Source organism: Oncorhynchus mykiss, chromosome 8 (assembly GCF_057628025.1).
Source record: "Oncorhynchus mykiss isolate SJ-2025 chromosome 8, ASM5762802v1, whole genome shotgun sequence".
NCBI lineage: Eukaryota > Metazoa > Chordata > Actinopteri > Salmoniformes > Salmonidae > Oncorhynchus > Oncorhynchus mykiss.
Window position 1 is genome coordinate 19,101,220 of NC_143029.1, and position 27,324 is coordinate 19,128,543.

General features: G+C 44.5%; 1 protein-coding gene across 2 annotated transcripts in view; it reads left to right on the forward strand.

The window, feature by feature from the left end:
* Positions 1–27,324, forward strand: part of LOC110529197 (DNA polymerase zeta catalytic subunit) — a 115,557-nt gene that overhangs the window by 68,356 nt on the left and 19,877 nt on the right. For both annotated transcript variants that reach the window (XR_016497633.1, XM_090242736.1), the window contains exons 7-18: positions 989–1,087; positions 3,074–3,158; positions 4,984–5,129; positions 5,595–5,717; positions 6,005–6,239; positions 6,583–6,725; positions 6,842–10,634; positions 12,441–13,318; positions 13,676–13,764; positions 16,205–16,330; positions 16,482–16,674; positions 18,485–18,596. Coding sequence is in view for 1 of the 2 variants with exons in the window: in XM_090242736.1 (XP_090098862.1) it covers positions 989–1,087; positions 3,074–3,158; positions 4,984–5,129; positions 5,595–5,717; positions 6,005–6,239; positions 6,583–6,725; positions 6,842–10,634; positions 12,441–13,318; positions 13,676–13,764; positions 16,205–16,330; positions 16,482–16,674; positions 18,485–18,596 (6,022 nt within the window). In the remaining variant the exon portion in view is untranslated. The remainder of the gene's footprint in view (positions 1–988; positions 1,088–3,073; positions 3,159–4,983; positions 5,130–5,594; positions 5,718–6,004; positions 6,240–6,582; positions 6,726–6,841; positions 10,635–12,440; positions 13,319–13,675; positions 13,765–16,204; positions 16,331–16,481; positions 16,675–18,484; positions 18,597–27,324) is intronic.

The window sequence follows — 27,324 nt, forward strand, 5'->3', positions numbered from 1 at the left end:
TGAGAACTTAAAGCAAAAAGAGAACACTGTGTACAGAACATGCAGAGACATGTATGAATATTCATCTGTTGCTGGAATGTGTTCCAATATCTCAATTCACAATGAACTCTTTTTACAGACTTCCTGCTATTCTTGATACATACTAGGAACAAAAGTAACAAAGTGATTGCATTTTTGATTGTGTTTTAGATTAGCTGTGCTCATAATATGGAGTGTTGGCAATACACACACACACACACACACACACACACACACACACACACACACGGTAGAAAGAGGCGGCTCACCATGGTAGTCCACATATGTGGTCTTGGCACGTAGATTTTCCATCTGCCCCAAAAACGGATATACAAACTCTCTGTTGAAAAGGAAATGGTTGAAGACTGATTCTATGATTTTGAGTTTGTGCCTAGTTCTGAGTGGTTGGCTCTGGATCTATGATCTTTAACTTTGCTTTGTGTGAGTAGGACTGGCACAATCGTTGTATAATCATGTAACCGACAATTATGGACAAAAAACGTCAACTACAAAATGTATTGTCTCATTACATTTATTTTAGGAGAAGTTTTACTCAAATGCAGTTTTTAATTTTTGCATGAAGTGGGTAAAGTTGGTAATCATTTTAAGAGCAGAACGGCACAGTCAGCAGGAGAAGCTTTATTTCCAAATGTTCTAAGCAATCAAAACAATGAGTTAAAAAGACAAACATTTAACAGGGGTGTCTCCAAAGCTGTGTTGTATTCATATGTTGTAGATCATTTTCTATATAATATATCTCTAAGGACAATTATGACAATAACCGTGGCAATTAATCATTACCCCAAATTCTATATTCGTCACATTCCTATGTGTGCGTCAATGTTCTCTTCTTGAAAAAGGCCTTCATCCAACTGACGGTAGATAAACGGATAGAGTGGGGAGTGCAGAGGTTTATGTGTAGGGATCTATGCTAAACTGTGTGTGTGTGTGTGTGTGTGTGTGTGTGTAGATCAGATTGGCAGGAACCCTGGCCTGCAGGTCATCTGGGAGGACGAGAAGCAGAGACGACGAGAGAAGAACCAGTCATCTCAGGTCGAGACCCCACAGGGTGAGTGAACCAGTCATCTCAGGTCGAGACCCCACAGTCACAGGGTGAGTGAACCAGTCATCTCAGGTCGAGACCCCACAGTCACAGGGTGAGTGAACCAGTCATCTCAGGTCGAGACCCCACAGTCACAGGGTGAGTGAACCAGTCATCTCAGGTCGAGACCCCACAGTCACAGGGTGAGTGAACCAGTCATCTCAGGTCGAGACCCCACAGTCACAGGGTGAGTGATGGACAGAGCTATACCTCCTCACAGCCCAATCCTCCATTAGTTAACACCACAGTCAACTTCTAGCAGGTCTACATGCTTATTGACTGAATATACACTCAGTGGCCAGTTTATTAGGTACGACATGTAAATGGATAAAAACAACCACCAACACGACCACCATCACTGGACAATTGAGGAGTGGAAAAACATTGCCTGGTCTGACGAATCCCTATTCCCGTTACGTCATACTAATGGCTGAGTCAGGATTTGGCATAAACTGCATGAGTCCATGGCCCCATCCTGCCTGGTGTCAACGGTACAGGCTGGTGCCGGTGGTGTAATGGTGTGTGGAACAATCTTTCCGGGCACACGTTAGGTCCCTGATACCAATTGAGCAATGTTTCCATGCTCTAAAGAATTCAGGCTGTTCTCGAGCCAAAGGAGGGTCTGACCCAGTACAACACTGAACAAAAATATAAACGCAACATGCAACAATTTCAAAGATGTTACTGAGTTACAGTTCATATAAGGAAATCAGTCAATGAAAATAAATGCATTAGGCCCTAATCTATGGATTTCACATGACTGGGAATACAGACATGCATCTGTTGGTCAAAGATATCTTTTTTTTTATATATATAAAGGTAAGGGCGTGGATCAGAAAATCAGTCAGCATCTGGTGTGACCACCATTTGCCTCATGCAGCGTGACACATCTCCTTCCCATAGAGTTGATCAGGCTGTTGATTGTGGAATGTTGTCCCACTCCTCTTCAATGGCTGTGCGAAGTTGCTGGATATTGTCGGGAACTGAAACACACTGTCGTACACGTTGATCCAGAGCATCCCAACCATGCCTAATGGGTGATATGTCTGGTGAGTATGCAGACCATGGAAGAACTGAGACATTTTCTGCTTCCAGGAATTGTGTACAGATCCTTGTGACATGCAGCAGTGCACGTTATCATGCTGAAACATGAGGTGATGGCAGCGGATGAATGGCACGACAATGGGCCTCAGGATCTCATCACGGTATATTTGTGCGTTCAGGTTGCCATCGATAAAATGCAATTGTGTTCGTTGTCCGTAGCTTATGCCTGTCCATACCATAACCCCACGGCACTCTGTTCACAACGTTGACATCAGCAAACCACTCGCCCAAACCACGCCATCTACGCTGTCTGCCATCTGCCCTGTACAGATGAAAACCGGGAGTCATCCGTGACGAGCACACCTCCCCAGCGTGCCATTGGCCATCAAAGGTGAGCATTTGCCCAATGAAGTCGGTTACGGCGTCAAACTGCAGTCGGGTCAAGACCTTGGTGAGGACGACGAGCACCCAGATGAGCTTTCCTGAGATGGTTTCTGACAGCTTGTGGAGAAATTCTTCGGTTGTGCAAACACAGTTTCATCCGCTATCTGGGTGGCTGGTCTCAGACGATCCCAAGGGTGAAAAAGCTGGATGTGGAAGTCCTGGGCTGGCGTGGTTACACGTGGTCTACGGTCGTGAGGCCGGTTAGACGTACTGCCAAATTCGAAATACCTACTAAACTGGTTACTGTGTATATAGGACAATGCCGCAAAATGTGCCATCGTCTGCTAGTTGGAATATGCTCAATGTGAGCCGAGGTAATGTGCATCAGACATACATCAAAGTGTAATAATTAAACCGCTGACTGCGTTCCATGCATTTTACAAGCATTTTGCTACACTCACAATAAAATCGGCTAAATCTGTGTATGTGACCAATAAAATTAGATTTGATTTGATGCTCCTCCAGATCGCAGGTTTGTCGCCTCGACGGAGAGCGAGAGAATCTTCATGAAGAGATTCAAGGAGATCCTGAAGGAAAATGAGTTTGATGTGTAAGTAAAACCTTTCACCCTCAATCTTGCTGGGTATTTTTTTACGTGGGTTTATCACTTTCCCCGTCTTTAGGGCAACTTGACTATAAGTCATCGATGGGCAGACAGTTGCTCCACATTGCGTGAGTAAATGGCTGTGCTTGGTTTGGAGAGTTTAGAATGGGGGCAGCAGGGCTGGTCTTTCAGAGTAAACATATGCTGCTCCCAATCTCGTTAGCAAGATGATATCTACCGCCGGAGACCACATAAATTGGGGTTTGAGAGAATTTACATCTGGTCTTTCTTTATGTTAAAACATCTACTTATTTTCCCAATGCCTTTTTGGTTGTCTACTGTGTATGAGATGGTGACCGCATGTCTCTTCCTGGTTTATCTTAATGGCCAGAGATGAGGAGGGAGCAAGGAGGGAGGGTGTTGATTGGATTACAGTGCTGTCTAGTATATCCCTCTCTCTGCTCCCTGCTCCCCCTTTTTTCTGAGCAGAAATCCTTTCCTTAGATAAATAAAAGTGCAGTTGGTCCTGTGTGTGCTGTTACATCAGGCCCAGATAAGCTAAGTTGTTACCAAAGGGAGGAAAGCAGGGGAGGAAAATGAAATGGTTCTATCGAAGGCAGGTACAGGCCAGTATGGGAGCAGTTTGGGCCTTGGCACAGGGACCCGTCTCCTCCCACCTGGCAGAGCTTTGGCTTGGCAGAACTGTGCCCCACACATACACACACACACACACACACACAACTCTCACTGGCTGACTGGCGCTCTTTAACATATACAAGTACAGTCTCTCTCTCGCGTGCACTATTATTCTACAATGTATAAAGAAAACCCCTTGAATGAGTAGGTGTCCAAACTTTTGACTGGTACTGTTTGTATTAATTCTATTATTTTACTTTTAGATGTGTGTGTATTGTTGTGAATTGTTAGATATTACTGCGCTGTTGGAGCTAGGAACACAAGCATTTCGCTACACCCGCAATAACATCTGCTAAGTATTTGTATGTGACCAATAACATTTTATTTTATTTTGAATTGATTTGTGTGTCTCTCTGTCTCTCTGTATCTCTCTATGTCCCTCTGATTGTAACCTCAGACAGGCTGTACTGCAGTAAGAACAGTAGGGCTGAAATGTGTTACGGGCTGAAGGAATCCCCTGACACCTTCTAGGTCCCCCTGTAGCCACAAAAGTCATTAGTGACGAGACTAATTAACAAAGAGTGAGAAAGTCATGCACACACAGGCCCATCTCTGGAGCACATCTGCATTCCTTCATCCACCCACAACGACAAACTATGATTTATTTTTTTGTAGAGAAAGGGAAGTGGTGTCTAAAATATTTTTGGGGGCTAATTCCGGCATTGCTTGTTCCACCTTTTTGAGTTCCACCTTGCATGTTTTTCAATATTTAGTTGAGTTGCTAAGTAGTGAGTTGCTAAGCACGGAACAGAGCGGATGACGGAGCCTGATAGTCAGAAAGCCTGTAGCCAAGAGGCATTTGGGGTAAATCCCAAAGAACCACTGGCCACTTGCCAGCTTTCCATTCATACCTCCTGCTACACACACTGAACACACACACTTGTTTCTCTCACTCTCGTTCTCCCTCTCTCACACACACACTGTACACACACACTTGTTTCTCTCCCTCTCGTTCTCCCTCTCTCACACACACACTGCAGCCATGTCTCCTGATTAAGACGAGGGATGCTAATAAAACCTGACTGCTGGAGCGCTGTCCCAGGAGCCCTGTCTGTGACTGGTGATAACCTTAGCAGTTACATGCCCACAACAGTCTCCCTTATCTCCCTTTGAACTAATGCCTCTTTTTAAATAGGACTCAGTCTGGGTCTGTGGAGGGCGTGGCAGAGGAGCAGGATCCCTTCCCAGCTGAACTGTCTGTATACCCTGATGTCCTGACCCCAGAGGTGCTGCATTGTACACCAGCTAACCAGGTGGAGGTTCACAGAGACTCTCAGACAGGTGAGAGCAACAAATCTCCCTATCGACTCTCCACTAGAATGTCTCTTTCTGCCAGAGAAGGTGGATCGACATTTGTCCTAATTCTCCCCAAACTCTCCTACTGTGACTGAATTTCAAGTGTGACACACAGTGTTGATCTACATTAGCCTAATCTGCTCGCTCAGTCTGCCAAGTCTCCTGTAGGAACAGTGGACATGCCAGGGAGGCTAGGCATCTGGCACACACAGAGAGCCAGGATGGAGTATGGCTGGGCCTCATGCTGAACCTCTCCCTGTGTATGTGTCCCAAATGGCACCCTATTCCCTATATAGTGCACTACTTTTGACCAGGGCACTATGTAGGGAATAGGCTGCCATTTGGGACACACAGGCACTCTGTTTGTCAGTAATGATCATTTCCCCCATGTCTCGCTCCATCTCACTGTCTCGCTCCCCCCACCCCCACACCTCTCTTTCCTCCACTCAGACGCTAAAAGGAACTGTGGTAAAGACCAGGGGGAGGCCATTGTGGATGAGGAGGCCATTCTGAGTCTGTTGGAAAGCAGCCAGACCTTCCTCTCCCAGAGATCCAGCCACGCCCCCTTATTAGGTAGGAAAACAAACCGCACTGATTACTGTGTTCATTTGGTCTATGGAGAACAGCATATCCAGCTGATCTTATGTCATTTTAATGGAAAAAATCTGTATTTAATCAACATATTGTTTATATAGCATAGCTAGCGCCAGGAGATTGATCTGACCATATGACCTGACCAGGAAAAGCTCCGGGCCCTAGTTATAACTCCAGCCCATAAGAAAAGCATCTAAGTATGGAGCTGATTGACCTCTGAGGTAATTTCCCCTTATCATGCTGTGTTTGCTGTGTGCGTGTTGCAGATAGCAGCCAGAACCATGCCATGGTGGACCTGCTGGCAGGCCTGGAGGATGATGGGTACAGAGCAGCCCATATGAGGCAGAACTTCCAGCATTCTCTGCCCGGGGGAGGGAGCGCTCACTACAACAGTGACGAGGAGGAGGAGGGGCCAGAGCTAGAGAGGGAGGAGGCAGAACTCAGTCTGATGATGTCACAGAGATGGGACAGCGACCTCTCAGAACCGTCTTCTAGACAGAGGTGACTCATTTTTGTTTCTTTGCCTTGTTCTTTTTGCTCAATATGAATGAATTATGAGTTAAATGAAGAAAACAAATCTATTAAATGAAATTAAGAAAACAAATGAAATGAAGAAAACAAATCTAATTACAGCATTCTTTGAAAAAATGCATGTCATCTATCTTGTGCCCCAGTTTTCATGCTTATTTCTTGAGGAGCTGGATTCCTCTTGTCACTGAAGTCACATGTAAACAGTAAACGTAGATGTTAGGCAGTCGGATGAAGGTCATCTGCGGTGAGCCGTGACTGAATAGTTTAAGCGACGCCTCATTGTTTAATCAATGTCTCTGTTACCTCGCTCTAGACCTGGTGTGAAGGATGCAGAGGAGAGCTTCAGTGACGAGCCCCAGGAATCCTCCGATGAGGAGATGGAAAGGAGGGGGGACAACTCTCTCTCTGCCAATCTGTCCATTTCTCAGCTGGACGGCGCTGCGGACGAGAACAGTGGTGAGTTATGAGAACGTAATGATAATAAACTACATATATCACGTCTAAGATTGTGTCATTGAGGCTTTCCTTTGATTCTTGTCACAGTATTGATATGTTATATCTGCTCTCCATAGATTCATTGTTAACGGACAAAGGCTCCAGGACCCACTCGTCCCTCACCGTCACAGACACGATCCTTGGGAAGAGAAACCCCTTTCCTGGGGAGACTGTCCACCTGGAGCCACTGTCCTCCACCAAGGTCCTCCTGGAGTGCAAACACCCTGAGCATAGGCAGGCCCACTCACAGGACGCAGAGGAACCAGCCAATAAGCACTTCGTCGTCCAGGACAGTCACCAGTGCTCCACGGTGTTCAAGGTGAATAAAGAGAGACCTTATATCCAGCCGGTCAAACACCCCATCCCCTGTAATATCGCCAACCAGGCTGAGGTTTCTCAGATCTGTGTGGACAAAATGGACGTTGTTCGGCCTTTGTACACCTATGAGAAGAAGACGATGGCTCTGGAGGAGTCAGACCTGGGCGTCTTTCCGTTCAGCAACAGGAAGATCACCCAGAGCAGGAAGAAGTACAGCAGTATGAAGAACGTCGAGAAGAATCGTTTGTCCATCCTGCAGAACCACAGGAGCTTCTCCCTGTGTTACTCTGAGCTGAGGAACTGCCCCAGCACGACAGATCTAGAGCTGGGTCAGAAAGGCTGTAAAAGACCAATCCTGAGAAACAGTATAAACCCAACTCCCTGCCCCATAGAAGAGGACAAGCTCCTGGCCCCGTTGGAGGGCGAGATGGGCCAGGACAGCGAAGACGGCGACATGGGTGAGCTGAAGATCCGGTACGAGGACTATCAGGAGAACAAGACTGAGAGGACCATAGTAGCCCAGCAGGAGGCGCACTATAAGTTTTTCCCCAGTGTTATTCTCTCCAACTGCCTAACCAGGCCAGCTAAGAAGGTAGTGGGCAACAAGCTGACCCATGGCTGTGCTAAGCTAGAGCAGTCAGAGACACGCAGGTCAAGGCTAAAGCTTGGCAAGAGGTCTTTGGCTGCTGCAACCCAGAAGGCTAATGCGTACGCTGGGGAAACCCCAGCCTCTGACACCCAAGTCAGCACAGCCTTTATGGCCATCACGCCTACTTGTCCAAAGAGCACGGACGCCGAGGAGAAGCCAGTTACAGTGGCAAAGTCAGTCGTAGTGGGGACTGGACCCACAGAACCACTGCCAGAATCCCCTGCCCTGGCCCCTACCCCTCTACCAGCCCCTATCGCTTCCCCTGCACCGGCCCCAGTCCCTGCCATTCTGAATGAGGCGTCTGTGGAGGGCAGGTTGGCCCCACTGCTTGAGCTCCCTGCTAAAGTAACCTGCACCAAAGCCTCAGGTCTGCCTGGCAGCAAGTACACCCTGAGGGCCAAACGCAAGATGAGCTACGACAGCAGCGAGGACGGGGAACAGTCGGTATCCTCTCGCATGAAACACCCTCTGGCCCTCCGAGACCGCTTCAAAGAAAACTACGTCCTCAGCACGCAGGAACTAAAGTACCAGAAACGACGGAAGATGTACAGAAAGGAGCCAAGGGAGCCGCCCATCATCATCAAATATATAATCATCAACCGGTTCAAAGGTCAAAAGAACATGTTGGTGAAGATGGCCAAGGTGAGCGCTAAGGAGCAGCGGGTGGTGCTGACACCTGACAGAGTGGAGACGTACACAAAAATGTCCCCCATCAAGACCTTCTGGCCTAAGGTTCCACAGTCTTGTGCGGTCAAGTTCCCTCTCAGTGAGCCCAAGGCTAGTAAGAAACATCCCAAACGAAAGGCCAAGGTCAACACCACCACTAAGAAAACGGTCAACAGCCCACCCAGAGTCCGAGTTAGGCAAGGGGATGAGAGGCCTAGAAGGACTAGAGGCCTTAGAAAAACCTTGACTCCCTCTCTGCCATGCCCCTGGCCATGTTACTGTGAACTGGCCGATGACCACATCACTGAGTACACTGATGTGATGGTGGAGTTGGGTTATCTATCTGAGAGATCCCTTAGCCCTGTTGATTCAACCCCACCCCGGTGTTGGTCCCCCAGTGACCCCCTTATGGAAGCCATAAGTTCTGATCGGTTGGTGAACCGATTAAATGATCCCTGTCTCACTTCTGTTTGTCAGGAACCCCCCCCAGAGTCGTTAGGCCGAGGCGTGCGGAACCGCAGCCGGACTGCTAAACCTAGAAATGTAACCTCTACCAGCCCAAGAAGACGGATTAAGCTTTCAGAGGAAGTCAAAAAGGAGAGCACGGCGAGAAGGAAAAGTACTATTGGGACTCCAAGGAGGAGAAAGAAAGTTCTAGAAACAGTTGATGGAACTAGTGTGGGTGGTGTCTGTACTACTACCATCACCACAAGAACGAGGAGGCCTCGGAGGAAGAAGCAGGCAGAAGGGCCTGAACAGCCCCCTGTAAGAAGCAGAGACTGTGACAGTTCCCAGCACCTCTTCCCAGAGGGTGAGCTGCCTTCTACTGAATCCTCCTCAGGGGACATACCACCCTTTCAGAAGCTAGCAAGCAAAACCAGCCAAATCATTGACGGCTCTAAATCCCTAACCCAGTTCTCGCAGTCTATTGAACCAAAGTCTGAGGACTGTGAAAGCTCCATCATGGAGGTGAACCAAAGCTTTGCTCTTGAATTCGTCCAAATGCAGCCCGACCAACCGCAGGGTTGTGCTGTGAAGGCAGACACTACTGCTGATGAATGGACATCCCAACAGGTTAAATCCCCAACCCAGGTGGAGGACAGAAAGGGCACCCCCAAAGCAGAGTCCCCCCACTCAGGCCTTCGGAATGGGAAGACCTTACCTGAGGACATCTCTGGCCTGGCTGTTCTGAAGAAGCTCCAGCAGAGAGGCAGGCAGTGCCTTTCCACTACAACACAGCCCCCTGGCTCCACACCAGACCCTGCTGCAGCCAAGCCATCAAGAGCCAGGAGGGCTCCCTCAGCCACCCCACGGAAACCCCGGGCCCCAAGAACTACAAATGCCAAGGAGGGGAAACCCAGAAGCAGGGAGGAGAAGGCGAACTCTCAGCCAGAGGTACCTGTAAAGCAAAAGCCCCCCATGTCAGATGGCGGTCCAGTGTTCCTGTCAGACCCAGGCCTGGACAGCTGTTACTCCATAGAGGACAGCCTGTCCCCAGAGCTCCCACACAACTACAACTTTGACATCAACGCCATTGGTATCGGTAGCCAGGCAGAGTTCTCCAGCCTGTACATGGGCAGCCAGTTTGTTCTGACCGACAAGAACCTGCCTCAGAAGTTCCTGAGTGACATCACCCAGGAGGCGGTACCTGCCTTGGCGCTGAGCTTAGAGACGAGGCCCGAGGTGCTGTTTGGCTCAGGGGAGGAGCTCCAAGAAAGCTTGTCCGGACCTCTGACTCCTGAACTCTTTGACAAGCCAAAAAATGGCGAATTTGTGTCCAATCATCGATCACCTCTGGACTCTGAGAGGTTACCAAGGAGCAGAGAGTGGGGAACGTCTCTGGGCAAACTCCACGGCCTCAGCCACTTCCAGGGCTTTCACTGTGAGAGGAAAGAGCTGCTGTTCTCTGCCTTTGACCCCATCTTACCACTGCCTTTGAGCTCTGCGTCTTTCGCAGACAACGAAGGGTTGCAGACTGGAGACCTACTGGAGGGGAATTATGCTTTTACATCGACCACGCCCTGTAGTTCGCCACGCTCCTTTAGCTCTCTATCCCAGGTGAAGGTCATCAGCCAGCTCCTCAGAGGGACAGGGGGGGGAGCCCACATCCTCAAGCCCCTCATGTCCCCTCCCAGTCGGGAAGAGATCCTCACCACCCTCCTGGACCTGGAGATGTCTGAGGTCACCTTCCAGGAGCCCTTCTACAGCAACCCCTCAGACGCCCCAGGGAAACCCAGGTAAAATCACTAAACTCACAGGATTACTTTAAAAGCACTTTATGACAGCTACAGTGAGGGGGAAAAGTATTTGATCCCCTGCTGATTTTGTACGTTTGCCCACTGACAAAGAAATTATCAGTCTATAATTTTAATGGTAGGTTTATTTGGACAGTGAGAGACAGAATAACAACAAAAAAATCCAGAAAAACGCATGTCAAAAATGTTATAAATTGATTTGCAATTTAATGGGGGAAATAAGTATTTGACCCCCTCAATCAGAAAGATTTCTGGCTCCCAGGTGTCTTTTATACAGGTAACGAGCTGAGATTAGGAGCACACTCTTAAAGGGAGTGCTCCTAATCTCAGTTTGTTACCTGTATAAAAGACACCTGTCCACAGAAGCAATCAATCAATCAGATTCCAAACTCTCCACCATGGCCAAGACCAAAGAACTCTCCAAGGATGTCAGGGACAAGATTGTAGACCTACACAAGGCTGGAATGGGCTACAAGACCATCGCCAAGCAGCTTGGTGAAAAGGTGACAACAGTTGATGCGATTATTCCCAAATGGAAGAAACACAAAATAACTGTAAATCTCCCTCGGCCTGGGGCTCCATGCAAGATCTCACCTCGTGGAGTTGCAATGATCATGAGAACGGTAAGGAATCAGCCCAGACCTACACGGGAGGATCTTGTCAATGATCTCAAGGCAGCTGGGACCATAGTCACCAAGAAAACAATCGGTAACACACTACGCCGTGAAGGACTGAAATCCTGCAGCGCCCGCAAGGTCCCCCTTGCTCAAGAAAGCACATATGCATGCCTGTCTGAAGTTTGCTAATGAACATCTGAATGATTCAGAGGACAACTGGGTGAAAGTGTTGTGGTCAAATGAGACCAAAATGGAGCTCTTTTGAATCAGCTGGACTCGCCGTGTTTGGAGGAGGAGGAATGCTGCCTATGACCCCAAGAACACCATCCCCACCGTCAAACGTGGAGGTGGAAACATTATGCTTTGGGGGTGTTTTTCTGCTAAGGGGACAGGACAACTTCACCACATCAAAGGGATGATGGACGGGACCATGTACCGGGTGAGTATCTTGGGTGAGAACCTCCTTCCCTCAGCCAGGGCATTGAAAATTGGTCGTGGATGGGTATTCCAGCATGACAATGACCCAAAACACATGGCCAAGTTAACAAAGGAGTGGCTCAAGAAGAAGCACATTAAGGTCCTGGAGTGGCCTAGCCAGTCTCCACACCTTAATCCCAGAGCAAATCTGTGGAGGGAGCTGAAAGTTTGAGTTGCCAAACGTCAGCCTCGAAACCTTAATGATTTAGAGAAGATCTGCAAAGAGGAGTGGGACAAAATCCCTCCTGAGATGTGTGCAAACCTGGTGGCCAACTACAAGAAACATCTGACCTCTGTGATTGCCAACAAGGGTTTTGCCACCAAGTACTAAATCATGTTTTGCAGAGGGGTCAAATACTTATTTCCCTCATTAAAATGAAAATTAATTTATAACATTTTTGACGTGTTTTTCTGGATTTTTTTGTTGTTATTCTGTCTCGCACTGTTCAAATAAACCTACCATTAAAATTATAGATGGATCATTTCTTTGTCAGTGGGAAAATGTACAAAATCAGCAGGGGATCAAATACTTTTTACCCTCACTGTACTGATGTGAAAATGGCTTTAGAAATACATGTGATTGATTTGATTTAAGGGTTGGAATGACACAATAGATATCTATGATTGGCAATATTATGCCTTATCACAGCCTCATCAATCATTCCATCATTAATGTCCATTTTCAAATCTCCAGGGAGGTTGGTGGGCGTAAGCTGATGGTGGAGACCAAGTTGGCCAAGGAGCTGGCTGAGTTCAACGGGGACCTGTGCCTGGAGGGGCTACAGTTCTGGAAGACAGCCTTCTCTACCATGACCCGGGCCGGCTCCTCTCACACACTGGGAGCAGAGGACACCAGAGACCAGGGCCAGCTCAGCCCCTCTTCAGCCGGGGACCAGAAGGTCATCCTGGTGCCTTGCATGAGTGCCCCCAGGCGGGAACGCGTCCAGCTATGGCTGGAGGCCAGAAAACAGTACGAGCATCTGCAGAGGGGCAGGAGAAACATGGGAGAACTGGAGAGGGGAAGGTTGGAACAGGTAAGAGAAGAGCAGCAAACAGACAGGACTGAACAGCCCGCTCCGTTCCATTGTTCAGCATTGGAGGACGAGGAGGAGTTTGAGAAGCTCTCAGGTATGAGGACTCGGAGGGAGAGGAGGAATGATCTGTCCCTACAGACATCACCTGTTGGAGGGGTGGAAACTCAGGACATTCCCAGAGGAGTGAAGCCTGTACTGGACATTAACATCAGAGACTCTGAGGAGGAGTACTTTGGTAAATCCATCTCTCCACACCTGCTGCCATGGCAGGAGCCCACGCAGCACAGTCCCTCAGGACCAGACGCAGTAGAGGGAGAGAGGAGAGGGTCAGATCGAGGGTTACCCCTGTCCCCCAGGCTCTGCACCTCTCCAGAGAGGAGGGAGGAGAAGCACTTCCTCAGTCCCTCTCCCTTCCCTTCCATGAAGCCCAGGGGGGACGGGGAGTGTACCAGCCCCCAGCTCCACAGCACCCCAGTCCTTAGGCGACACAAAGGCAGGGATGAGTCGGAGACTGTGTGCAGCACAGAAGGTGCTGAAGGTAAGCCCCTTTATTCCCCGGCCGCAGGCTATTAGCAGCTGTCACTCTTCATCCTGCCTCAGCCGCCAACGTTAACTCAGACCATGGAAAATTACATTAGCGATAGCATCCGCTATAACCTTTTATTTTACTCCAACTTTCTTTCTTACCTCAGTGGGAAATTGTTATGGCTGCCATAAACAACTACATAATTGACTAATCAAGCATACCAGAATTGTAAATCTGTCGCAATTAGTTTTAATAGGAGGAAGCCGTCTGCATGCAGTGGTTTTGTCCTCTGGAATGTCATTATGCGTCGCACCACCCCACCCCGATCCTTAGTTCATTTTGGGGTTTCTGTTATGGTTTCTCTTCCAGACGCAGAGTCCACGTCTCAGAGACTGCAGCACAGGAGAGGGGAACACACAGACACCCTGAGGAGAGTGCTACTGACCACACAGAGGAAGGTCAGGACAAACGCACAGAATTTAAGCTCCTGTTCATTTAGGTCATTCCCTCCAATGATCATTTGGTGTTTTGTTGATGGTGGTGAAAAAGCCGTCTCAGGCGCCATTCCAGAATCTCTCATAAGTGTTCAATTGGGTTGAGATCTGGTGACTAAGACGGCCATGGCATATGGTTTACATCGTTTTCATGCTCATCAAACCATTCAGTGACCACTCATGCCCTGTGTATCGGGGCATCGTCATCCTATGGGGGCATAGCCTTGGTAGTCAAAATAATGGCCTGCCCAGTATTTGTATGTAAGACCCTAAGCATCGGGGCTCCCAAGTGGCGCAGCGGTCTAAGGCACTGCATCTCAGTGCAAGAGGCATCACTACAGTCCCTGGTTCCAATCCAGGCTGAGTCACATCCGGCCGTGATAGGGCGGCACACAATTGGCCCAGCATCGTCCAGGTTTGGCCGTGGTAGCCCGTCATTATAAATAAGAATTTGCTCTTAACCGGCTTGCCTAGTTAAATAAATGTTAAAGAAATACAAATAAAAGAATAATGGGACGTTCACGAACCACATCTATGTGGAAGATCCTGCTATACTGTATACTTTTTATTTATTTTATTTAAGGGGTGGCTTAATATTGTGGAAAGAATGTTCTTGTCTGCATCATTTCCAATCCCCCATATATTTTTGGGGTAAATATATATATATATATATATATATATATATATATATATATATATATGTATATATATATACATGCATACATACATATACACATATACATACACATACATACTTTTTTTTAGAATATACCTTTATTACCACCCTACCACCCTTCCCCCAATTGGAGTAAACCAATAAACACTTAGGCTTCTACCTTCAGTTGATATATCTTATACACATTTTACAGACACAATCTATTTTACAATAGTTATATTTAGTTTGTTGTTAGTCCTTCCTCTATTTCTGATGTCCATCCAGTTTGATTTCTATTTGTAACTGTGCTATTTCGCAACATTTCTGAACCTATATACATTTTACAGACCCCGTATGTTTTACATTGGTTATCTTGTTATTAGTCCCACCCTTCAGCTCCATTCAACCTCTCCCATCTATCTCTCAACATCATCCATTTCGGATTTCTATTTGCCATATATTTTTCAACTGTGCAGTGATGCTTCACAAAATTAGTGAACCTTTCTATTCACAGAGCTTCTACAGATTGTAAATTAAAAATATGTTTTTTTGCTAAAATAATTATTATATTATTGATTGATAGATAGCATTACTGGGTGATTTTAAAAGCCATAATCTATCTGCAGCATTAGTTCTAGGCAAATGCTGCAATTCTTCAGCCATTCCTTGACCTGTGACCGAAAACGAGCTACATATGGACAATACCAAAATAAATGATCTAATGACTCTGCCTCCTCACAGCAGAATCTGCAGAGCTGGGAAGATTGTATCTCCCATATATATATAACATTCTATTAGTTGACAGAATTTTGTATAGTAATTTAAATTGAAAAATTTGAAGTTTTGAATCCGGCGTTGTTTTGCGTATCAGTTCATAAACCATGTGTCGTGGAATGGGTACATCCAAAATCTCTTCCCAACTATTTAGCTATTTATATGGCATAGCTATCAGTTTGTTTGTCCTTAATTAAATTCAATTGATATATGTTTTTATTTATCACACTTTTCTTTAACCATTTATGTTTTTTAATACAGGGCCGACATACAAGTTCCTTACTTTTTCCCCCTTCTACTTTTTCCCCCTTTTCCCCTTCTACTATTAATTGGTTGTAATTTTGGGTGGAGCAGACATTCCCATATGCCTGCGTTAGCTGCATGTGTGACAACTCCACCAGTCCTATTTATGATTAAAATTAAAGCTTTTTTTTTTAAAATTCTTCGAAAAATATGTTTTTTTAATCAATGAGTATATTTGAGTTTAACCACAATATTTGTTGTATTATTTGTTCTGTCTTTTCAGGTAGATTAAACTGAAATTGCAACCAACTTTCTAAGGCTTGTTTAAAAAATCAAGATATTTTGGAGATGATTTCCTTTTCAAACAACCGAAAGGGAGCAGGTGTAATCTGAATAAAGGGGAAAAGGCCCTTCTTGAACATAGGATGAGACATTCAAACCAATTTATTAGAGTACCAGTTTGGATTTAAGTATAACTTTTCTATGACTGATGCCTTTAGTGAGAGGTCTAATGCTTTAATATTTAATAATTTCTGCCCTCTGAATTTCTGCCCTCCGAATGTACAGTTTTAGAATATTGATGAACAGCATCAATCAAGTAAATGGCCCAAAACAAATGTCAGATTTCACGTAATTAAACAAATATTTTTAGCATTTACTTGATCCGCCCTGATACGCTGTTTTGTCTTTAATGTGATGTGAATAAGCTTTCCCCCTGTTCCCCATCCCCAGAACCAGTTTGCTGCTTTGAACGCTCCAAAGAAAGACAACTCTCAGATCGAGGGCCCCAGCATCAGCAATTCATACGGATTCAAAGTCAGCTTGCAGAACCTCCAGGACGCTAAAGCCCTGCACGAGGTGAGACACTCACACACACACACACACAGATTGACTAACTGACAGACACACACACACTTCCCACTGACTCAGCTGTTTTCTCACTGACAAACACACACACAATGTAGTTGTAAGGAAGGAATGTGACATCTTGCTTGTCTTTCATCTGTAGGTGCAGCACCTGACGTTGATGAGCATGGAGCTTCACGTGCGGACCCGGCGGGACCTGGAACCCGACCCCGAGTTTGACCCCATATGTGCCTTATTCTACTGCTTCAGCTCTGACGCACCTTTACCTGACTCAGACAAGACCCAGCTGACTGGGGCCATCGTGGTAGACAAGGACTGCCAGGAGAGTGGCCAAGGTGATGGGTCACGCACCCTGTCCCTCCTGCCAAGTTCTGGATGGACCACACTTATCTGACCTTCAAGTATTGTTGTATTGTGTTCATGGTCATTGTGCTTAGATTTGAAAGGACCGTGTATGGCTGTGTTTACACAGGCAGCCCAAATCTGATCTTTTGCCAAATTATGGGCAACATATCTGATGTGATTGGTCAAAATACCAATTAGTGGCAAAAAAAGATCCGAATTGGACTGCCTGTGTAAATGCAGCCTATATGTTTGTGATGTACAGTTGAAGTCAGAAGTTTACATACACTTAGGTTGAAGTCATTAAAACTCGTTTCTCAACCAAATTTCTTGTCAACAAACTATAGTTTTGGCAAGTCGGTTAGGACATCTACTTTGTGCATGACACAAGTAATTTTTCCAACAATTGTTTACAGAACGATTATTTCACTTATAATTCACTGTATTACAATTCCAGTTGGTCAGACGTTTACATACACTAAGTTGACTGTGTTTAAACAGCTTAGAAAATTCCAGAAAATGGTGTCATGGCTTTAGAAGCTTCTGATAGGCTAATTGACATCATTTGAGTCAATTGGAGGTGTACCTGTGAATGTATTTCACAATGCTTACCTTCAAACTCCGTGCCTCTTTGCTTGACATCATGGGAAATCAAAAGAAATCAGTCAAGACCTCAGAAAAAAAATTGTAGACCTCCACAAGTCTGGTTCATCCTTGGGAGCAATTTCCAAACGCCTGAAGGTACCACGTTCATCTGTACAAACAATAGTACGCAAGTATAAACACCATGGGACCACGCAGGCATCATACTGCTCAGGAAGGAGACGCATTCTGTCTCCTAGAGATGAACGTACTTTGGTGTGAAAAGTGCAACTCAATCCCAGAACAAAGGACCTTGTGAAGATGCTGGAGGAAACCGGTACAAAAGTATCTATATCGACAGTAAAACAAGTCTTATATCGACATAACCTGAAAGGCCGCTCAGCAAGGAAGAAGCCACTGCTTGTAACTGCACATGGGGACAAAGATCATACTTTTTGGAGAAATGACCTCTGGTCTGATTAAAACAAAAATAGAACTGTTTGGCCATAATGACCATTGTTATATTTGGAGGGAATAGGGGGAGGCTTGCAAGTCGAAGAACGCCATCCCAACGTGAAGCACGGGGGTGGCAGCATCATGTTGTGGGGGTGCTTTGCTGCAGGAGAAACTGGTGCACTTCACAAAGCAGATAGCATCATGAGGTAGGGAAATTATATGGATATATTGAAACAACATCTCAAGACATCAGTTAACGTTTGGTCGCAAAAGATCTTCCAAATGGACAATGACCCCAAGCATACTTTCAAAGTTGTGGCAAAATGGCTTAAGGACAACAGAGTTTAGGTATTGGAGTGGCCATCACAAAGCCCTGACCTCAATCTTAGTTACACAAGACCTGTCAGGAGGAATGGGCCAAAATTGACCCAACTTATTTTGGGAACCTTGTGGAAGGCTACCCGAAACATTTGACCCAATTTAAAGGCAATGCTACCAAATACTAATTGAGTGTATGTAAACATCTGCGAATGTGCGAATGTGATGAAAGAAATGAAAGCTGAAATATATAATTCTCTCTACTATTATTTTCTGACATTTCACATTCTTAAAATAAAGTGGTGATCCTAACTGACCTAAGACAGGGAATTTTTACTAGGATTAAATGTCAGGAATTGTGAAAAACTGAGTTTAAATGTATTTGGCTAAGGTGTATGTAAACTTCCGACTTCAACAGTACCTCTATCTGTGTGTGTGCCCTCCCAGGTGTCAGAGGAACAGCACCCCTGCTGGTAAGATCAGGTGTCTCAGGACTGAAGGTCACCTACGCTGTGAATGAGAAGCAGATGTTCCAGGAAGTTGTCACTGTCATAAGAAGGTACAGTAAAGCACTCGCCAGCTTCTGGTTCTAAAGAGCTGAAATGAGTTGGTTCGTTGGCCATCCCTATGGGGGAAATTAATGAATTGGGTTTTGGGATGAACAGCGAAAATAAGTTACGAAGTTAACATAGTCTTAGTAGCTCTTAAAAATGTTGTTTTATGAGATATCAGTCAGCTTGTTCTGATTTATATAAAATGCTTTGAAATTGACAAAAAGTGTCGTTAGCTGATGAAGATTATCTCATGGAACAAAATGTATAAGATCTCCTAAACCTGTGTTTATACCACAGACCTTATGTGAAGGTTGACCATGCGGTTGGGTTTTAACAGCGAGGAGGCATACGATGAAGATCTGTTTTTCTTGCCAGAGGGAGGCTATTTATTTGCAAGTGGGTATAGCCGGCGAACTTTAAACATTTTTAAAAAACAGGACGATGAACAATAGGTAGGCTCTAACCAAAGATAACTCGGGATTCAACCATGCCTGTATAACCGGCCGCATGCCGACCTGTTACCTGTCTGTCTTTCAAATAAAGAAATTACATGCTTCTTGTCGCAATACCCATTACCCAGAATGCATCACAAACCCTACCAATTACCTCATTTACAATCAACTTCAGTAAAGTTATGAAAAAGGTACAGTATACAAACACATTCAGTTAATATATTCCACATAAATATCCCCACATCAATAAGTAAATTAATGTGTGTCTCAAAATGGATCAATGTTTAGAAATACATAATCAGGCAAGACTTTAGCTAATGTGACAGAGGACATAGGACAATCTTATTTTTATTTTATTTGATTTATTTTTGTTGTTGATCCCAAAAACAAAAGCCCTATTCATTTCCCCATAGGCTTTGGCCAACGAGCCAGCATCCGTTAGTTCCTACAAAAAGATGGAATTACTATTGCTCTCTATATTGGCTCCTGTAGATTTGACCTTGATCCTTACTTTGTGAACAAAGAGATCTGAAGCACACAGTAGCATTGTTGCTACACCTAATCGGTTGTAAAACATTTACCTGGGTGCTCATGTTCCCCACACTGATGGCGCATGAAGCACCCCAAACATATTTTGAATTTCAATTAACTTATAAACAGGGGTTTTAATGTATCGTCTACAGTGGCAACTTTAGCATGTAAATGTTGGTGGGGCAAACTCTAACCAATTATTTTTAGATGCATGCAGGCATCTAAATTATTAATTATTATTAATTAACATCTTATTATTTTATTCGGCCTGCAGTGCATTCAGAAAGTATTCAGACCCCTTGACTTTTTCCACATTTTGTTACGTTACAGCCTTATTCTAAAATGGATGAAATTGTTATTTTTCCTCATCAATCTACACACAATACCCCATAATTACAAAGCAAAACATGTTTTTAGAAATGTTATCAAATTCATTTAAAATAAAAAGCTGAACTATAACATTTACATAACTATTCAGACCCTTTACTCAGTACTTTTGTTGAAGCACCTTTGGCAGCAATTACAGCCTTGAGTCTTCTTGGGAATGACGCTACAAGCTTGGCACACCTGTATTTGGAGAGTTTCTCACATTCTTTTCTGCATATCCTCTCAAGCTCTTGTCAGGTTGGATGGGGAGGGTCGCTGCACAGCAGGTCAGGTCTCTCAAGAGATGTTCGATCGGGTTCAAGTCCGGGCTCTGGCTTGGCCACTCAAGGACATTCAGAGACTTGTCCTGAAGCCACTCCTGTGTTGTCTTGGCTGTGTGCTTAGGGTTGTTGTCCTGTTGGAAGGTGAACCTTCGTCCCAGTCTGAGGTCCTGAGCGCTCTGGAGCAGGTTTTCATCAAGGATTGCTCTGTACTTTGCTCTGTTCATCTTTCCCTCGATCCTGACTAGTCACCCAGTCCCTGCTGCTGAAAACATCCCCACAGCATGATGCTGCCACCACCATGCATCACCGTAGGGATGGTGCCAGGTTTCCTTCAGATGTGACACTTGGCATTCAGGCCAAAGAGTTCAATCTTGGTTTCATCAGAGAATCTTGTTTATCATGGTCTGAGAGTCTTTAGCTGCCTTTTGACAAACTCCAAGCGGGCTGTCATGTGCCTTTTACTGAGGAGTGTCTTCCGTCTGGCCACTCTACCATAAAGGCCTGATTGGTGGAGTGCTGCAGAGATGGTTGCCCTTCTGGAAGGTTCTCCCATCTCCACAGATGAACTCTAGAGCTCCTTTAGAGTGACCATCGAGTTCTTTATCACCTCCCTGACCAAGGCCCTTCTCCCCTGATTGCTCAGTTTGGCTGGGCGGCCAACTCTAGGAAGAGTCTTGGTGGTTCTAAACTTTTTCCATTTAAGAATGACGAACACTGGGTTCTTGGTGACCTTCAATGCTGCATTAATTTTTCGGTACCCTTCCCCAAATCTGTGCCTCGACACAATACTGTCTCGGAGCTCTACGGACAACTCCTTCGACCTCATGGTTTGGTTTTTGCTCTGACATGCACATTCAACTGTGGGACCTTATATAGACAGGTGGGTGCCTTTCCAAGTCATGTCCAATCAATTGAATGTACCACTGGTGGACTCCAAGTTGTAGAAACGTCTCAAGGATGATCAATGGAAACCTGAGCTCAATTTTGCGGTTCATAGCATTTGCAAACATTTCTAAAAACCTGTTTTGCCTTGTTATTATGGGGTGTTGTGTGTAGATTGATGAGGAAACATATTTATTTAATCCATTTTAGAATTAGGCTGTAACGTAACAAAAATGTGGCACAAGTAAAGGGGTCTGAATACTTTCCGAATGCATTATCCACTTTTATAGACAATATACCTAGACCCAGACAGCGCATTGCACAAACAAAACAACCCACACAATATCAACTGGAAATACTGGGGTCGAATACTGAACTTTTTGTTGAAATTGTTTTATTTTAATGGGAAGGGAATGGCAATCATGGTTACAGACCCAACAACATTATATAGTATCTCCTCCCCGTGAAGAAAAGCACAAACTATTTATAATACACAATGTAAGCAAAACAAGTAAATCATTCCAACATGGCCTAAAATTATGAATAAGATACTAATGAGAACGATGAGCTGATGAGGCAAGCCGTAATTTCTATTTAAGACGTTAATGAATGAGTATTCAAAATAATAATTTTTTCAGCTCTTTTGAAATGTACAGCTACAGAATTCAGAACATGGGCCGTTCTTACAGTATTCTCCCTGTACACCAAGTCAGAACCGTAGTATAAATCATGGGGGCATATAAGCAGACAATGAGAAAGCTCTTACCATATTCAATGATGACATATCTCCAAAATAGGCTATAGGCTACATGTGCACCACCAAGTCAGAACAGTAGGCTAAATGTTGAGGAGGAAAGAGACCAAATTACTAGGTTGAGGCACATGGACTACTTAACAGCGTACTACACAATATACACTTAGTATTACTTTCTTAGCTACAGTATTCATATCTCCCTATCTCCCTGGCAAATTTACATAATTTATGCAGCAGCATACAGGACATATTTTTGGATCACCGTTGTTGTGCTGTGCTCACTTGAACGAATGTCCTTTGTAATCAAACTTAGTCAGCAAAATCTGGCATTCTCTGGATTTAGGGTGCTTTCAAGACAACTGGGAACTCTTGGGGGGGACAAGGTTGAATTATGACTCCGTGATCTTTAGGTTGGAGCTCTACAAAGAAGCCCGAGTTCCCGGCTTGGAATTCCGAGTTGGATGACTGTTCAAAACGTATTTTCCCAGCCCGACAGCATTGCCAATGTATTTAACTTTTCCTGGCCCATGGTGTTGCGTGTCAATGTTTATCCTTTTTAAGCTTGGAAAAGAGAACCTTTCAGACAGATGTTCTTAAACTCAGACTTGGACCACACACCTCCACCGAATAGCATTGTAAAATAATAGTGAAGACATCAAAACTATGAAATATGGAATCATGTAGTGACCTAAAATGTGTTAAACAAATCAAAATATTTTTTCTATTTTAGATTCAAAGTAGCCACCCTTTGCATTGATGACAGCTTTGCACACTCTTGGCATTCTCTCATCCAGCTTTACCTGGAATGCTTTTTCAAGAGTCTTGTTCCCACATATGCTGAACACTTGTTGGCTGCTTTTCCTTCATTCTGCGGTCCAACTCATCTCAAACCATCTCAATTGGGTTGAGGTTGGATGATTGTGGAGGCCAGGTCATCTGATGCAGCACACCATCACTCTCCTTCTTGGTCAAATAGTCCTTACACAGCCTGGATTTGTGTTGGGTCATTGTCCTGTTGGAAAAACAAATGATAGTCCCGCTAAGTGCAAACCAGATGGGATGGCGTATTGCTGCAGAATGTTGTGGTAGCCATTAGGGTTGCACATTTTGGGGAATATTCAGAGTTGGAAACATTCCGTGGGAAATAACAGGAATATATGCAAATGAATATTAATACCATTTACATGTAGATGTTTTTTGCATTGGATATATTTACCATATATGGAGACAGAAACAACCTTTTACCTTAACATAAGTAGACATAATTGCAAATGATTAAATCCTTCCAATAAAAATATACAGTGCCTTGCGAAAGTATTCGGCCCCCTTGAACTTTGCGACCTTTTGCCACATTTCAGGCTTCAAACATAAAGATATAAAACTGTATTTTTTTGTGAAGAATCAACAACAAGTGGGACACAATCATGAAGTGGAACGACATTTATTGGATATTTCAAACTTTTTTAACAAATCAAAAACTGAAAAATTGGGCGTGCAAAATTATTCAGCCCCTTTACTTTCAGTGCAGCAAACTCTCTCCAGAAGTTCAGTGAGGATCTCTGAATGATCCAATGTTGACCTAAATGACTAATGATGATAAATACAATCCACCTGCGTGTAATCAAGTCTCCGTATAAATGCACCTGCACTGTGATAGTCTCAGAGGTCCGTTAAAAGCGCAGAGAGCATCACGAAGAACAAGGAACACACCAGGCAGGTCCGAGATACTGTTGTGAAGAAGTTTAAAGCCGGATTTGGATACAAAAAGATTTCCCAAGCTTTAAACATCCCAAGGAGCACTGTGCAAGCGATAATATTGAAATGGAAGGAGTATCAGACCACTGCAAATCTACCAAGACCTGGCCGTCCCTCTAAACTTTCAGCTCATACAAGGAGAAGACTGATCAGAGATGCAGCCAAGAGGCCCATGATCACTCTGGATGAACTGCAGAGATCTACAGCTGAGGTGGGAGACTCTGTCCATAGGACAACAATCATTCGTATATTGCACAAATCTGGCCTTTATGGAAGAGTGGCAAGAAGAAAGCCATTTCTTAAAGATATCCATAAAAAGTGTCGTTTAAAGTTTGCCACAAGCCACCTGGGAGACACACCAAACATGTGGAAGAAGGTGCTCTGGTCAGATGAAACCAAAATTGAACTTTTTGGCAACAATGCAAGATGTTATGTTTGGCGTAAAAGCAACACAGCGCATCACCCTGAACACACCATCCCCACTGTCAAACATGGTGGTGGCAGCATCATGGTTTGGGCCTGCTTTTCTTCAGCAGGGACAGGGAAGAGGGTTCAAATTGATGGGAAGATGGATGGAGCCAAATACAGGACCATTCTGGAAGAAAACCTGATGGAGTCTGCAAAAGACCTGAGACTGGGATTTAGATTTGTCTTCCAACAAGACAATGATCCAAAACATAAAGCAAAATCTACAATGGAATGGTTCAAAAATAAACATATCCAGGTGTTAGAATAGCCAAGTCAAAGTCCAGACCTGAATCCAATCGAGAATCTGTGGAAAGAACTGAAAACTGCTGTTCACAAATGCTCTCCATCCAACCTCACTGAGCTCGAGCTGTTTTGCAAGGAGGAATGGGAAAAACTTTCAGTCTCTCGATGTGCAAAACTGATAGACATACCCCAAGCGACTTACAGCTGTAATCGCAGCAAAAGGTGGCGCTACAAAGTATTAACTTAAGGGGGCTGAATAATTTTGCACGCCCAATTTTTCAGTTTTTGATTTGTTAAAAAAGTTTGAAATATCCAATAAATGTCGTTCCACTTCATGATTGTGTCCCACTTGTTGTTGATTCTTCACAAAAAAATACAGTTTTATATCTTTATGTTTGAAGCCTGAAATGTGGCAAAAGGTCGCAAAGTTCAAGGGGGCCGAATACTTTCGCAAGGCACTGTATATATATTTAGTTGCAAATTGAACTTTAATTAAATGAGTTGACTCTTCAAATCATGGGATGATTTCACTGAACAGAAAAAGAAAGGGAATATTGAATGATCCCCAATGATCCATCGCATCTCCCAAAAACATTTTCTGTAAAATGATAGTCTAGAAACTAAAGCTTTGGTTGTCTTCCTCTCGGGCTTCTATGTCTTCTCCCTGGACCTCCTCAATGTCCACCTCTTGAACATCAGACTCTGAGGCCTCATCTTCACTGTCACTTTCCAACCCTGTTGAGGATGGCTCGTTGTCAGGCTCAAAAAGCCTCAAATTTGCCCAGATGACCATCAATTTTTCAACCCTTGTATTGGTCAACCTGTTGCCTGCTTTGGTGTGTGTTCCCAAACAAGGACCAGTTGCGCTCTGAGGCGGCTGATGTTGGTGGGATTTGGAGGATGATGGTCCCTCCAAAGTCCCTTCCACCAGGTGGCTGATGAGATATGTTGGCACGACTGCATCTCCATCTTAAAGCCCTTTCTTGGAAGTGTACTTCGCCAGACAGCCAAGAACCTTGCCCTCATCTAGGCCAAAGTGGCGAGACATGGTAGTGATGACACCATAGGCCTTGTTGATCTCTGCACCAGACAGGATGCTCTTGCCAGCATACTTGGGGCCCAATATGTACGCTGCGGTGTGTATGGGCTTCAGGCAGAAGTCTTCACGCGTTTTGATGTATTTCAGAACTGCAGTTTCCTCTGCTTGGCGCAACAGCGAAGTGGGCAGGGCAGTACAGATTTCTTCTCTTACATCTGCAAGCAGTCTGAACATCAGACAGGATGGTATTGTCTCCCTCAATGCGTGCAATGGCTACTGCTATAGATTTCAGGCTGCTTACCACTCTCTCCCAAAATACATTATCCAGGAGGATCCTCTTGATGGGACTGTCCATATCGGCAGACTGTGAAATGGCCATTTCTTGGAGAGACTCCTTCCCCTCTAGGAGACTGTCAAACATGATGACAACACCACCCCAACAGGTGTTGCTGGGCAGCTTCAATGTGGTGCTCTTATTCTTCTCACTTTGCCTTGTGAGGTAGATTGCTGCTACAACTTGATGACCCTTCACATACCTAACCATTTCCTTGGCTTTCTTGTAAAGTGTATCCATTGTTTTCAGTGCCATGATGTCCTTGAGGAGCAGATTCAATGCATGAGCAGGACAGCCAATGGGTGTGATGTGAGGATAGGACTCCTCCACTTTAGACCAAGCTGCCTTCATGTTTGCAGCGTTGTCTGTCACCAGTGCAAATACCTTCTGTGGTCCACTGCCTTCAGCTCATCTGCAATGTAGAGATTGGTGCGTCTGTTGGCCCTTGGGTCTGTGCTCTTGTAGAACACTGGTTGAGGGGTGAAGATGATGTAGTTAATTATTACTTGCCCATTAACATTCAACCACCCATCAGAGATGATTGCAGTACAGTCTGCTTTCTCTAAGATTTGCTTGACCTTCACTAGAACTCTGATGAACTCTGCATCCAGCAAATTAGTAGATAAAGCATGTCTGGTTGGAGGGGTGTATGCTGGGTGAAGAACATTCAGAAATCTCTTCCAATAACATTATCAGTGGCATACGCAGCTCGAGCAAGACATTCATCAGCTTTTCTCTAACGTTTCTCCATTGAGTCAACAAAAAACTTTTGATTCCAGGAGGACCATGAGCTATTGCTATCAATAAGGTGTCTGATTTCATAATTTTCACCTTGAATAGAAGTAGAGGGACTTTTGTCAGAGGTTGCTTGTTGTAAGTGCTGAGGGAACTTTATGCACTTGGCCAGATGATTCTGCATCTTTGTTGCATTCTTCACATATGATTTGGCACAGTATTTGTAAATGTACACAGCTTTTCCTTCTACTTTAGCTGCAGTGAAATGTCTCCACACATCAGTTGGTGCACATTTTCCTGTAAAAGATGAGAAACAAATGAGTTAAAAAAAAAACAAATACAATTCCATGTACAGATAAATAGTTAAGCAGTTAGATTAAACAACTCCTTTGTAAGATAAAGGTTTTAAAATGAAACATGTATGGAAACAGGTGAATTAACACTCAGCCAGCTCAAGCAAGCTAAAAACCCACATGGTAGCAAAAACTAACTAGCAGTTAGAAATTATACAAATTAGAAATTATTTAAACACACTTTGTGGAGGCTACTATTTACTAGTTGACAAAAAATAATGTATGTCATGAAAAATATTTTCGCCCCACCCAGTATTGCAATCAAAACTTACCAGAAAGCATGTAGTATTTGGCTCAGACAGTGTAGTCGTGTGTGCTCAATAGCATCTCATTAGTGTGCAAGATCTTGAGAATCAGCTGTGATGTGATGGAAGAATGCACTGTGCATGCAGAGGGTTGCAATTCCATTGAATTGGGGATATTTTAACCAAAATATGGCACAAGACTGATAATTGCCTTGTGTATTCCACAAAAAAAGGTTAACTTTTGCTAAAAAGGTTAGCAAAATTCCCCAAATTCCAGGGCTTAACTTCCCAT